At 35.6% G+C, this 15,710-nt stretch overlaps 1 protein-coding gene across 1 annotated transcript in view; it reads right to left on the bottom strand.

The window, feature by feature from the left end:
* Nucleotides 1–13,010: 13,010 nt before the first annotated feature.
* The window catches only part of LOC145980187 (glutamate-gated chloride channel alpha-like), a 117,094-nt gene continuing 114,394 nt past the window's right edge, over nucleotides 13,011–15,710 (bottom strand). The window contains exon 10 of the mRNA XM_083113218.1: nucleotides 13,011–13,223. Coding sequence (XP_082969344.1) covers nucleotides 13,011–13,223 — 213 coding nt within the window. The remainder of the gene's footprint in view (nucleotides 13,224–15,710) is intronic.

Raw genomic sequence — 15,710 nt, 5'->3', positions numbered from 1 at the left:
CCGTCACAAGTACAAAAAAATGTAGAATAGGAGAATTGAGATGCGTGAGGAATTTTCTGAAATTAAACAACTTTAATCAAGGAAACTGCAATTGCATGAGTTGATGCAGTTACATATTTGAAGGTGCTAAGAAAATAATGTTAAAATGAATGTAAATTTGTCTGCATGTCACGCCCGTCACAATGGGCCCTTCTCAAGCTTATCCTATTGTGCAATAATTTTAATACAAATAACACAGAAAAACTTTTGTTTCACAATAATCTACTAATGCTCTCAACTTATATTTGAATGGTCTTAGGTAAATTCCTGGTGAGGTAGTATGTTGTACAGTTGTTCGGATTCCACTTTAACTCTCAAGTTCCGATTACTTTAATGGCCAAATTGGACCTAAAATGAACTTATGATATTCATATTTCACCTTGTTGTTAATATCTAGAAAAACTGCACGTTTTATATCGAGTATTGCAGTGTCTCTCCCAGGAATAAGAATATTCTAGATCCGCCTATGCGTTTGACGTCCAAGATTTTACGAAGGAGTCTGATATTTGCAATTCACTAAAAGAAGAAAACCACCTTTCCTCCAAGTGGAAAATTTCATAGAGTTATGTCACATTCCTCCAGGAAACGGGAGCAGAATAAGCCGACGCTCTCGTCTTTCAAAGCACGTGGGATTTTTATGTTGTTAAGCAATGGTTGCTACTTGACGCGTTGGGAATAGGTTCACACCATTTGAGTGACGTCACATACAGTGGAAATACAAATATGTCAAACCTATGTCTGGTAACCATGCACTTACATGTGAATTCCAGCTTTTTGGTTTGGAAAGTAACTTAATATAATATAAGCCTAATTCCATTACTATAAGTTAAGGGCAGATTACATTTGGGGAAGAAAAAAATAAAAGGGCAACCCCCGAAAAATGCCCTTCTCCACCTGCCTTTAATTATACTGGAACGTCAGTGACGAGAAATATTTAACAAGATTCCCCCGTTTATCTTTGATCTTTATCATTTATTTGTACTTTCCATTTTTTATACATGATGAATTAATATAATACCAGAACAAGGACCAATGATTATTCGGTGTCCAAAATAATAATTGGGTTTCATAGGAAAGTGTTAGTAGGGTTAAAATGTTACTGCCTTAGGTATACAATTTTTAATCTGTATCTTAAAGTTAGATGAAACGGGTTAGTAAAAGAAAAGTCAATACTAATGTAGAGTGTATGAAATGGGATAAAAGAGTCATTAGGTTTGTCACGTGCCAGTTCCAACGACACAATGAAAAATGCAAGGAACAAATGTTTCCCGAGAGCAACGATAGATGGCAGCACGACATATAAAGAAGAGCAGAGACCATTGTATAAACTAGGGGCGGAGAAGAGCGATTATATATATTATAGTAAATGCAAAGTACATAAAGGAAGAGTATAAAAATTATAGAAGGAGTAAATAAAATGTTTTAATAGCCAATTAAGATAATTAAGAATATGCTCGTATATGAAACAATTAGGAAAGTTAATAAGTGAGCAAATGAATTAAGAAATGTATCTCCTTTCAGATCCTAGTGAACAAAATTTGAATTAATACTTCTGACGAGGAGAACATCGTCAGCTTTTGTATTTGTCCATACCTCGGTGGCGCTGTGTCAAATTAGACGCCCCGAAGCACTTACGGTTGCGCTCCTTATTAGACGCACTGGGCCATAGGCAGCTCTTGCTGTTAGCGATCCTGGGCTATTCCCCTTTTGGTTGTTACATAGGAGGTGGCGCTGCTGTCAGTTTAGTCGCCCCTAATATAAGTATCGCTTGTATCGTTTGTATAATGCCAAAGAAGCGGGGAAAACGAGCGCATACATGTAATAGATGAGATTACGCTTTAAAGGCAAGGACAATAAATTAGAAGAAAGAAAAGAAGAATAAGCCTTTTCCAAAAATAGAAAGAAGAAGAAGCCTTTTCCCTAATCAAAGATAGAAAAAGAAGAAGAAGAAGTATTTTAACAAAATAGAAGGAAGAAAAGAAGAAGAAGCCTTTTCACTAATCAACGATAGAAAAGAAGAAGAAGACTTTACCCAAATCAAAGATAGGAAGGAAGAAGAAGCCTTTTACCAAAATAGAAGGAAGAAAAGAAGAAGAAGCCTTTTCCCCAAAATTGTGAGAAGAAAAAGAAGAAGAAGATTTCCTTTCAATTATGCATATATTTATTTATAAGAAGAATATAACCGACTTAAATTTGGAATCAGCATATATATATATTTCAATGTATATACAAGCTTCGCTATATATTTTCTCTGTATTGTGTACAGTTTTTAGAATATAGATCCGCTTTTAACTATATCCTCTTGGCAATAAAACGCTTTCTTATTTGGAATTCTCGAATAAAGAACCTATCCCCTGAGATTAAGATTTCTATAGCCGTGGTAAATAACATTTAAATATGTACCCCCAGGGACGTAGCAGGTTTAGGATTTAAAGTTGACAAAGTTACTGATTGAGAGTGGTAGGAAGTTGAAAAAAAAGGTAAAGTGCTCCCCTGTGCATGGCACCACTCAATGAAGGCGTATAGGGGGTGTGGGGGTAAGGCCCCACACTTTCTTGATCCGGTCGTGAGTGGGGGTGATGTGAACAGCATCATGCCACTGACCGCCTTTACCCCCCAGGGTTTCCCCCAGGTACCCATGTTGTTCGACGCTGGGTGGGCGCCGGGGCCGCTTCCAACGTTAGAAAAGTTCCCGGATTTGAACCGGGCGGGGATCGAACCCGGGACCTTTAGCATGGTAGTCAGACGCGTTACCGACTGAGCCACCGTAGGAGCCATGTAGGAAGTTTATAAGATTCAATTAGTTGTTAATGTTTAATTGTTAAAAGTTCTTCATAACCTTAAATTTTAAAGGTTTAGTAAGAAGTATAATAAATATATAATATACAGTAATAAAATATAGGTCTAATTCCATTACTTTAGTTAGATTTGGGAAAGCTTGTCTCACTGATTAATAACTTGTATCGCAGTTTCGTAGGACTGTTTTTGCGAGAATTGGCTAATTTAACCTCACGAGAATTGAAATAACAATGACAGGCATACAAAGTATTTGTACAAAAGTTATAAGTATAAGAACTTGGAAAGCCATTGAAGTACAAGGGAAATTGTTCATGCAGTACACATGTAGACAAATATTTGCATGTGCATGGTGAATCGTATTGGCTGAACACGTGCCACAGGATTGCTTACAGATATGTTTTAGAAAGTAGGTTTAAAAAGAAAGGTAAACGCTACCTGCTGCACATTGAAACATCCTATGAAGTCACATAGAGGCATGTGGACGTAGAGACCCACATACTTACCATACCTTATCTGCCATCTATGGGATGGCCTACTACTTCATTGAAACCTTTATGGCATTGACATTTTACCCACAATATATACAGTATGTCTGTTTTTACTGGATACGGAAAGGGTGTTATAAATGCTATTGTACTCAATTGGTGACTCTCATTGACAGACGGAGGAACCCATAGATCGACTTTATGAATATCACACTATAATAGCACCTGGCACTCTCTCCGTTCGTAAAATGACAGGGTGTCCACATGAAACCTCCCTGATTTCAAATTACAATTGTTTGGGAACCATTAGACATAGACATAGACAATGAATATTTATTAGCATTATTAGAATTGACGAGCTGTATATTTGCCGATGAGCCCTGGTCAAGCCCCACTGCTCAGTAGCAAAGGGAGGAGCTACAGGCTGCCTTACCTACTGAGCGTTGTTCTCCTCTTGCTTATTAAGAGCTGTCGACCAGCCAAACGGCAAGTAGGGGGCAACTATTATGCAGGTGGAATAGTCAAAGTTACCCGTAAATGCTACTGGTTCCAAACTCTAGTACTAACCAATTCTTCAATAACACTACGGAAAAAAAATTAAACTTCTTTTCTGTATCCAGTATGAAATAACGTGTTCTTTACTAATTTCGGTGCGAAGAATTCAGAGAGAGTATCGACATTTGTATATGACGTCACATTTCCGAGATATACAGGGTGTCCTAAAAGTCACGGAACCTAGTCTTTGCGATAGAGACATGAAACTTGTATTAGTTATTAACTTTATCTATATGGCTATTCTTTAAACATTAAACACCAACTTATTTCTCTGCATGAACGTTCAGTATTGAATAAAAGCCTCTTAGGTGCAAAAAGAAAATGTTGATAAATATTCGTCAATGTTATTGTTTGTCATTACAATATTCGTTTCTATATTTACCTTTCTTTATGTATACTTACGCGGTGGAAGAGAAGCGTCCATTTAATTGCAGAGATTCACGTTAGGTGACAAGCAAGTACAGTTTGGTGCGATCTATACCATAGAAAATTTCAAAAATTCTCAACAGATGTCTCACTAATTGTTTTTCAAATTCCAAGGTATGTAATTTCTTGTTAAATAATTTTTAAAAGCTTAATTGTTCGTCTAATGCTGCATTTTTAATTGTCAATTAGCATGATCAAAATTAGTATGTTTGATGTGTTCAATCTTGTTGCGGACTGGCAACTATGCTCACTTTACGCAGGATTGAATAGTCTGTGGGTATCGGGTAGAATGGCTGTCTCGAGGTGAAGACGTCATAGAAATTTGTACAATTTTGTATCTTACCGTTTTGGCAGTAATAAATAGTTGTTATTGTTAACATATGCGTCGTCGTATCTGTAAGATCCTAGAAACGGAACTACAGTGGTAGCAGCCTCGTGGTTAGCAGAATGGCAGACGTGAGTAAGATAGAATTACTGAACAATGGCAACTATCATGTCTGGGCACTAAAGGTAAGTGCAGTGCTGCGAAGTAAGGGATTGTACAAGGACGCAATATTGAATGATGAACCAACAGAAGAAAAAGCTAGAATTGTTTGGGAAAAGAAAAATGACGAAGCTTTTGGTGTCATAGTTGTTACTTTATCGCCCGACCAGGCTGGACTGTTCATTAACGAGACATGTGCAAAAACAGTGTGGGATGAACTTAAACGCATTCACACGGGAAACACACAGGACAAAATAATAGATATAGGTGTGGAAATGAAGAATATAAAAATGGGTGAGAAGGAAAGTGTTGACGAATATGTTTTGAGAGCACGAAACATAATGTCAAAAAGTGCTGCATTGGGTCAACCAATTACGACACGAGAAGTAGTGTATCATATTGTACGGGGTGTTCATCAAAAGTATGAAAACGTCGCAGCAGTATTACGAGCACAAAGGGGTGCTACAATTGAAGAAGTGCAAGATACCTTAAAAGAAGAAGAGGTTAGGTTGCATAAAATGGACTACAATGAAAAATCCGAACAGGCATACAAGGCACGGGATAAGAAGTATTGGAAAAATAAAGAAGCTGTGCGAAGATGCTGGACGTGTGGAAAAGTAGGACATTTTTCGAAAGAATGTTGGCACAATAAAGAAGGTGGGAAAGCTCAAGCTAGGAGACCTTCTACGTCTACCTCTGCATCTACATCTTCGAAAACACCGAAGGGAAAAATTAAACAGACGGGATTCACATGCGAAGACAACATGGAAGCTGCTTACAGTGTATACGACATGCAGGAAGACAGAAGAGAAGTGCAGGTATGGTGTATAGATTCTGGTTGTACATCTCACATGACAAATAAAGAAGACTGGCTGATAAATAGAAGAGAAGTGCAAAGTGAAGTGCAACTTGCGGAGGAAGGAAAATCGATGGAGGCCAAAGTGCAAGGTGACATTAAGGTATCAACAGTCACAAATGATGGCCAACTTCACGATGTGTGTATTTATGATGTATTATATGTACCTGATTTGCGTTTGAATTTATTGTCAGTTAGAGGTTTGGTGAATCATGATAATGAAGTGTTGTTTTCCAAAAATAGTGCAAGGATAATTGACAAAAATGGCATGTTAGTGGCAGAAGCACAGGAAAAGAATCGTATGTACACGTTACAAACGTATGTAAGATCAGATGTAAGTCATTGTAAGGATGCATGCTTAAGTATGGAAACTAATGTAAACAATGAAAAATACATGTGGCACAGAAGATTAGGTCACTTGAATGAAAAATATTTAAATAAAATGAAGGACAGTGATATGGTAAGAGATTTAGATTTTAAGCAAACTTCAGAAAAAATAGAATTGTGTGATGCATGTACAAAAGGAAAAATTGTACAACTTCCTTTTAAACAAAGCAATGATGTATGTGAGAAACCACTAGATTTGATACACATGGATTTATGTGGACCTGTAGAAAAAGAGTCATTGGGGGGTGCTAAATACATGTATGTTATTGTAGATACTTACAGTAGAAGGGTGTTTGTATACTTTCTCAAAACTAAAGATGAAGCTTTTGATTATTTTGTAAAATTTAAAAGCCAATATGAAAAGGAAGCTAACAATTGTATAAAAAGTGTAAGGTCAGACAATGGTACTGAGTTTGTTAACAGTAAATTTCAAGAGTTGTTTAACAAAGAAGGTATTGATCACCAGTTAACTGTTCCATACAGTCCACAAAGTAATGGTATTGCAGAGAGGGCAAACAGGTCACTACTAGATATGGGAAGAACAATGTTAATTGATGCAAGGTTACCCATAGAATTTTGGGCTGAAGCGGTTGCAACGGCAGCGTACATCAAAAATTGTATACCTACCAAGGATGGTGGCACAAAAACTGCAATGGAAAGATGGACGGGAAGGAAGCCTACAGTAAAACACATGAAAGTATATGGATGTGTGGCATACAGATACATTCCGAAGAAGTGTAGAAGCAAATTTCAACCAAAGGGAGAAAAGGAAATATTTGTTGGGTATTCCAGAAAAAGGAAAGCATACAGGCTGTACAACCCCAAAACAAAACAAATACATGAAGCTAGAAGCGTTGTGTTCGATGAAAGAAACTGTGGAGGCTTACTGATGAATTGTAATTTGGAAGAGCAACTAGAATTCAACAACTTGAAGTATAAACATGATGAAGACAGGGAAAGTAAGCAATATGACAACAGCAATGTCCATTTGCATGAATCGAAGGTAGAAGAAAGAGGACCGGACATATTTCTTGACTTAACACCTGAAGATCTACCAGAAGAAATACAAACAGATGAGTTAACCATAGAAGACAGTGGAGCCAAAAGAAGTGGACGGAAGAAAGGAGAAACAAACGAAGTGTTAAAAACAAGACACAAAGAAAATTTGAAAAGAAATGAAGATCAACTTAAAAGTCTAGGTGTGAAAAGATCTGAGAGGATAAAAGCAAGAGAACAAACAAATTTTGCACAAGATGTCGTACCACAAACCTTCGATGAAGCTATGAGTTCAGCGTACAGTGAAAATTGGAAGATTGCAATGAACGAAGAGATGCAAGCATTGGAATCACATAATGTTTGGACATTAGTTCCCAGAGAGGAGAACATGAAGGTTATAAGAAGCAAATGGGTATTTAGTACAAAGGAGAACATGGATGGGACAATATACAAAAGAAAAGCAAGATTGGTGGCAGTTGGTTGCGGACAGAGAGAAGGCCTTGATTATGAGAGTTCGTTTTCACCAGTAATAAGAATGGAATCAGTACGTGTATTGTTAACTGTGGGAGCACATTACAAAATGAAAGTAAAACTCTATGATGTCAAAACTGCATATTTATATGGTAATTTAAGGGAAGAAATATACATGGAACAACCAGAAGGGTTCATGGAAGATAGGCATAAAAACAAAGTTTGTAAATTACAAAGAAGTTTGTATGGGTTACCACAATCAGGTCTTTGTTGGAATGAAAAACTGAACAAAGTTCTCACCAAAATAGGTTTCAAAAGATTGGAAAGTGATCCTTGTATCTATAAACTGACAGGACAAGAACTTTTGTACATAGGAGTATATGTTGATGACTTTTTGGTAGTAGGTCCAAATAATGAAAGCATAGATAAGATAATGCAAATAATTCAGAAATATTTTGTAATTCAAGAGAATAATAGCTTAAGTTCATTTTTGGATATGGATATAATTGTAACTGAAGAAGGTTATCAGTTGTCACAAAAGGGTTATATTTCAAAAATATTAAAGAAGTATGAACTTCATGATTGTAATCCAGTGAAAACACCAGGTGATTTGAACCAAGATTTGCATAATTTTGAAGAGTCAAAACCAGTTGATAAAACAAAGTACTTACAAATGTTAGGCTCACTTATGTATTTATCTGTAGGGTCAAGACCAGATATAGCTTTTTGTGTGAGTCAATTGTCAAGGTATAGTAAAGATCCAAGGGAAATACATCTAGCAGCAGTAAAAAGAGTATATAGATATTTGAAAGGTACGTGCAATTATGCATTAAATTTTTCAAGTGAAGGTGGTAAACTTGAATTATGCACGGATGCAAGTTGGAGTACAGCAGTAGAAGCAAAATCTCGTACTGGCTATCTTGTCAAGGTTGGAACCTCAGTCATCAGCTGGAAAAGCAAATTACAGAATTTGGTTGCTTTGTCTACTTGTGAGGCAGAATTGATTGCATTATGTGAAGGTTTGTGTGATATAAAATGGGTCATAAGTTTAATATCAGAATTAGATGTTGGAAATTTTGTAAATAGACCAGTGATTGTTAAAACTGATAGTAAATCAGCAATTGATTGGATCTCAAGTAACAATGTAAAGGCAAGAACTAAACATATAAATAGAAAATATAATTTTGTAAAACTGGATGTAGCAAATGGGAATGTGTATCTTCAACATGTAAATTCAGAAAATCTAGAAGCTGATATACTCACTAAAAATGTGACTAAATCAAAAATGGAGAAAATATGTAAGGGCATATACATGTAAAATAATTTAGTATTAGCTAGTGTACGTGTAAAAGTAGAAATACTATTGTTAGCGCGTAATGTTCGCAAAGGGGGGAATGTTGCGGACTGGCAACTATGCTCACTTTACGCAGGATTGAATAGTCTGTGGGTATCGGGTAGAATGGCTGTCTCGAGGTGAAGACGTCATAGAAATTTGTACAATTTTGTATCTTACCGTTTTGGCAGTAATAAATAGTTGTTATTGTTAACATATGCGTCGTCGTATCTGTAAGATCCTAGAAACGGAACTACAAATCTAATCTTATAAAAGAAATTATAGTGTTTCTCGATCAGGCTCTGGGTCGAGGCTAAAGTGAAGTTTCGTTTCGCGGGCAGCTGGAGTTCAAAAATTCGCATGAGAATGTTAAGGCTATAGGAACGTTACATTTTGTTTACACTTTAATAAATAACTGTAGATGTGGGGAGAGCATGGTACAGTCACCAAACGTAATTGTTAGATCCTTAACACACCTTAAAAATAAGAAAAACATATGGTTTATGCATATGATAATAACTTCAAAGTTGATAAAACACGGTTGTTTGTAAAAGGTGGATGGTTGAACGCGGGACGACAAAAATCGCATGGAGGCTGAAAAGAACACAGTGGAATGTCGCAAGTTTGGCCTTTGCTGGATTAACGATTGTTCTGCAGCTGGATGGAATTAGAATGGACGAAACTTGGATATGTACGTTAATGAATGTCTTGGCGTGAAATGGATGCAAGCTTCGCAGGGAGTTATGTAGTAGACAGCAGGAATTGTTAAATTATTTCTCAGGATGAAGGTAACCTGACGTCTATCACGCCAATGCATGTAAGTAGGAAGTTTTACTTCTAAAGGATCCCAAAACGTTATAGACTAAACATTATGAGTAGTACTACTGTTTCTGATCGTCATAATGATAAGCTAGCTATTGCGTGTGATAAAACGTACAACAGTAAGGAATTTTCAACCTCAATCAATGTGTGGATTACAAAATGGCGAGAGACGTCACGGCTCTTATTCAGTATTGCAGAACAATATGTTTACATCTGTGAGTTTTTTAGTGTCAAACTGACCTATTTTGTCCAAGTCACGTCAAGTGAATTTATGCAGCAAATGACAGATGCATTCATTGTACCAGTGTTGGGTATTCTTGCTCAGTGAACATTGTATATTTGATTCATAATATGCAAAGCTTGATGATGTTCAAACATCATCTGATCGTCATTTTTTTGAGAAGATAGAAAGTTTGTTAGATAAACATTAGTTGTACGAAACACCTCAACAGGTTATTAATTATGCAGCTTTCATGTCAATAAAAGTTCATGTTAACTTCCTGTAACCGTTAGAAAGGTTGTATCATTGATACACTCGAGGTCTAAAGTATTGATACGATATATTTTGCTTTTAAGAAACAACAAAGCCAATGGATATAAGAACATTTACGTAGTTATTTTGCTTTTTCTCAATAAATATTCATGTAATCAGTACCTTGATGTTGTAGTTATTTCCACAAACGTACTTCAATAAGATAGTATGTATTTGAGTTGTGTGCATGTGCTAATATGTGAAATTCTTCTACAGCGGGAGGGTTTCGTTCTCATACTGGTGGCCTGGGAAAGTGAAAAATAAAACATTAACTAATTGTCTGGCTATAAGGGAGGAATAAAAGTAAAGGGAATATAAACTGCATTACTTTGCTTATATGATTACTCGTTGATAACACAAATAAAACATATGTTCATTACTCGGATGAAGGGTTTGTCCTCTGGAAGATCATTGTTTGCATGCAACTTTCGAGCAAGATGGCCACATTCCAGTTCGTTGTATTAATATGTATTCACCCACTTGGTATTTTGGGAGGGTGTAGAGCGATTCACGGTTTTCTACCCCAAATCAATAAAATGAAAATATTTATAGTTGATATATAATTTGTAATATGAGGAACACTCCAAAAGTAGATGCTTTGAGGAATTGATTCACTTAGTTTGGTTATTTGCACCTTGACGTATAGCACTGGTGTGATATATTACTGAAGTAAATAAAACAACGGCATTGGCATGTTGAGACATTTATTTAATGCATAATAAAGTAGTTTGAAATCACATCTTGGGACAAAGGTTGTGACGTTAACAGAGGATTGATTGCACGGAAACACAATTTTCAAATTTTGATATAGGTGAGCCTCCTGCTACTAGCGTTGCAGGCGAGACGCTCAAATGGTCAAACTAGTCGGTGGTAAGGCCCGACCCTGTGGCCGACTGGTTAGCACATCGCGCTGCGACGCCAAGGGTCCCGGGTTCGAATCCCGGTCGGGCTTGGTTGTTTGTGAATGTCCATTCATCAATTTCATCATTTTCATCATTCATCCCCATCTTCGCAAATTAGCCAAGAGGCACAAAACGCGAAGTAAAATAAACTAAATCAATCAATCAAAAAAAATCAATAGTCGGTGGTAAAAATCTTGACAATACTTTTGGGAAAGGATAGGTGTTTCAATTGGAGCCTTTCGTGGTACCGTAGGTTGTAGGTAGTCCTCACCGTCGGCAAACCGTCTCACTATATAGGAAACAATGTTTCTCACCTAGGAAGTCGTACATTAAGAAGGCAAGAGTGTAGGCAATTTTAAAATATTTATATTAATAATAGCAATATACACATTTAAATCCAAGGAAACCTATTTAATTATCTTTTTTTCCAACATGGCAGCTGAAAATAAGTACATTATGCCGATGCTTATAAATATTAAAATCACTAATTAGCTACAACAAGCATACCAAGTTTCATACTTTGATCAACTCTTGTAACACAGGTTAGGTCTTGTTATGCAATATAAATATAATTGTATGCATGTTAAAGATATGTGTGTAAAAATAAGCGGGACGTCATGGGACGAAAATGCCGGCATCCGGGGCCATACCTTGTTGCCTGTAATTACGAGCTTTCTCGACCCAAAGCGAAAATGAACGCACTGTAATATCCCGTTGCTTCAATCCAGTTCCCAGAATTTCCACCACTAGAAATTTTTCAAATATCACACTGAAGGATTATAAATAACATAACCTTTTTTTTGTTTTTTTATATTTAGTATATCATACAGTCACAAATTAGCACTAAATATTTTATTTATGATGAAAATTCTGTTAATAATTGAAAATTTTTTCCCTCACAAATATGTTCAGTATAAACAGATATAAGCCTTCATAGACCAGGGCCTCCCCGATGGCACAGTGGTAGCTTAGTAGCCTTGTAATCAAGGGGTACCGGTTTCAATACCCGGTGGAGGCAAATAGTGGTTCGGATCCCACTTTAAGCGAAGGTCCAGTCTCGATTAGCCTTACTGTGCATAAAGTGGACTTAAGACACCAAATCAACCAACCAACTAACTTCACAAACCAAGCACCCATTGCAAAATGCGCAAAGGAATGAAGTATGAGTATGTGTTTCACAAATATTCACTTTCTGGTCCACACATTGGGCGTCAAACAGGGTGAGTGAAGAGGGTGTTTCTTCTTCGTTCCTCAGTATTTAACATTATTCCACAGAAAAGAAATGAGCGGAGGAATGGGGAAGAGGCCGGAATGTTTTCTGAGGATCAGATCCACTTAGTATACACCTACTAAATGCAATAGCTACAGCAATGCATACTTTGGAGAAAATATAATTTATTTGTATGTTCACTTACTTGATTGAGGGGAGGGGATATCGCAAGTATGCTTTTACCGTCTTGTACTGTCTTTGATATTGACAAAACCGAACTTCAGTTACCCTGTATGCATTGACAGAATTGTTTGTAGGGGAAGCAGCCAATTTATAGAGTTTGAATAATTAAATAATATTAATTATTATTATTACGATGCTCATAAGTTTTTGTAAATAATAACTATTGCAAACGGAAAAATAATTTACAAAACACCCCTTATGACTTTAACTATTACTACACAGAAACACATATACAGGGTGTTTTCGTTGCCTTGAATCAAACTTGTGGCTTGAATGGAGACTACTGAATTATCAATATGAGATAAGAATCCCGGTCCGGAAACGTGTCATTAAAAAGTTATATGCAAAAACTAAGCTGCCTTTGATAGTGGATGATGTTGTTTGTAGATTTAATAAGTTACACTAGTTGATTCAAGGTCAGGAAACACCCTCTGTATATCACCTGAGAGATATCACCTTTCCTATTTTTCCTATGATCGGTAGTAAGACCAATATACAATGTTGAAACAAATGAAAAATATTGGAAATATGATTCTAATCCAGTAGTCAACAGGATTGGTTGATACTTGTTTTTCCTTTGTGAAGTCTTTCATGACCTTCTTAGTTCGTTCATTATATTTTCCCTGTTCTTCTGATTGCTTTAGTTGTGCCCATGCTAGTCGTTGTTCCTGGCCTTCTGTAACCTGATTAAAAAACAAATATAGTCTACATGAGTTGAGAATGTATTTATAGGCCAATGCAAGTAATTTTATTTGATTGAACAATGTTTGTTTAAAATGAGAATATATCCCTATGCATAAAGCCGACCCCCTGGGCGGAGTGGTTATCACATCGTACTACGATGCCAGGGGTCCCAGGTTCGAACCCGGTCCTGGGCATGGGTGTTTGTGAGTGTCCATTCATCAATTTCATCATATCATCGCTCATACGCATCTTCGCAATTAGGCAAAAGAGACAGAGAAGCGAGGTAAAATAAAGTATAAAATTAAACCTTATCGATAAAGTGCAATTCAAACATATCTTGAATTGCTTCATAGTAAGTACCTCGAGAATAAAAATAATATATTGTCATTATTATTATTATTATTATTATTATTATTGCTTAGTAATTTGAAATTACAATTGTTTTAAGTACCCTTTATAATCAGATAAGCTAATCAGGGCTTGTCCTACAGTTTATATTGCTAGAGGAAGTATTTTGCAATTTAACTAAGACTGGAATGAAACACATAACCTGCTTATTAAAAAGCTATAAATTCACCACGCCATAAATTAACCTTAATTCAGAAGTAGAAACGAGTCCATTTTCATCTTCTTTTATTTGTCACTTTCCGCATTTAGAAATACATGTCCTAAATTATTTATTTATTTATTTATTAACCAGTCGCCTATAACAGAGCCAACGCTCCAATTACAATAGGCATTACAATTTTGCTATATACAATATCATTTACATAAATACATAATACATGATACAAACACACAGTAATTATCACACAAAACCTTAGATAAATACGAATACAAAAATTTATATACAAATACAAAAAAATACATACATACATATAATATTACAAATTTTGAACTAATGGACAGAAGGAACAAAAAATAAACAAGTAATAAGCTTGAGAATAATAAAAAATTATACAAATGCCACTATTTAAATAAGAAACAGCAATAATCTATACAAAGCAAAGTTCAAATTTGAATTCATTTATATGCATAGAAAATGTAATTCTAGATATATGACATAAAATCTATAAATTGTATTTGAGACTATAAATATATCGCTCTAGAATTGGATTTGTTTTATTTGTATATTATATCTAATATGTTATTTAAACTGTATAGAAAATTTTTAATATTAAAAGCAAAATCCAAAACAATTCCATTCGAGATAATATTATTATGTTTACTTAATAATCTAATGATTGGAGAATTCTGATGGAATTCTGTGTTTGTTTTATTGCAGTAAAATGATTGTCTTACTCTTAATACCTTATAATTGACGTTAAAGTTTATCAACTGTAAAAGATTTTCACACTCAAGTATACCACTAATAAGTTTTTATAGTAATATACGGTCAGCCGTTTCGCGTCTTCGTTGAAGTGTATCACATGAGAATTAATTTAGTAATTTAAGATAGGAGATGTGATCTGAATATTAAGATCTGTTGTATTTTTTGTAGTAAATATGTCGTAACTTCCGATTACACCACAGGACACACGGGTCTTCAGGTAGTGTTTCTGTTTCAACTCCATTTCGATTTTTCAGCTCCTTGTCTCTACTATCGATTACAATTATTATAATATTAACATTTTTGAGGCAAATGGTGCATGTATAATATTCTCTAGTACACGTTCACATGGATAATAACCAAGTTAAATGCCGTAGCGAAAAAGAAGTCATCTTATAATCAAAGTGTCCTGGGTTTGCTACCTGGTGGAGCACATGGTGGTTTGGATCCCACTTCAAACTGTAGGTCCTATCCCAATCAGTATTAACCGTGCATAAAGTGGACGTCAAATAAACTCATACGTCAAACTTCGTCAAACTACACGTCTTATGAAATATTCCATACCATCTTACTTAATTTGATGCAATTTTATGAAAAAAAAAATAGAAAGAGGATTTGATCAAACCTATTGCCTAACATCTAGATTTAATATATGGGAAAATATCGATTCAAGAGGAAAAATTGTAGTCTATTTAAGCAATGGGCCAGAAGCAGTGATGTGCGTCTACGCGTAAAGAACGATAGTCTACATTCTACGCGTAGACTATTTTACACATTATATAAGGTAATCTATGTAAACAATATGGCGGAAAGCGTTAGCTTAACTAAGGGTGCTGTAGAAGCAAAAGAGACTTATACAGCGTATCAGTTGTTGAACTATGAGAAAAAAACGTGTATACTCTTCTTTACAATAAAGAACAATTTCTCAATGAGGTTAAAACGCCGCATGGAAAATGTTATAGTGTTTTATGGGGAAAACATAAACTTTGCCTCACTGCTGCCATCTGTCGTTTGCTATATTTTAGCTTTTCCTCACAGTTGATAATGAGAGAATTTTTTTTGTTGTTGTAAATATGATTCTAGTCATCTCGGTAGGAACAAATATAGTTGCAAAAGCTACTTTCCTTTCACAAAAGCCTTGAAAATTACCTTTTAT

This window comes from Lepisma saccharinum, chromosome 27, assembly GCF_977018435.1.
Source record: "Lepisma saccharinum chromosome 27, izLepSacc3.1, whole genome shotgun sequence".
Classification (NCBI taxonomy): domain Eukaryota; kingdom Metazoa; phylum Arthropoda; class Insecta; order Zygentoma; family Lepismatidae; genus Lepisma; species Lepisma saccharinum.
Note: the sequence above shows the minus strand (reverse complement) of the source record. Positions and strands in the feature narration are given on the sequence as shown.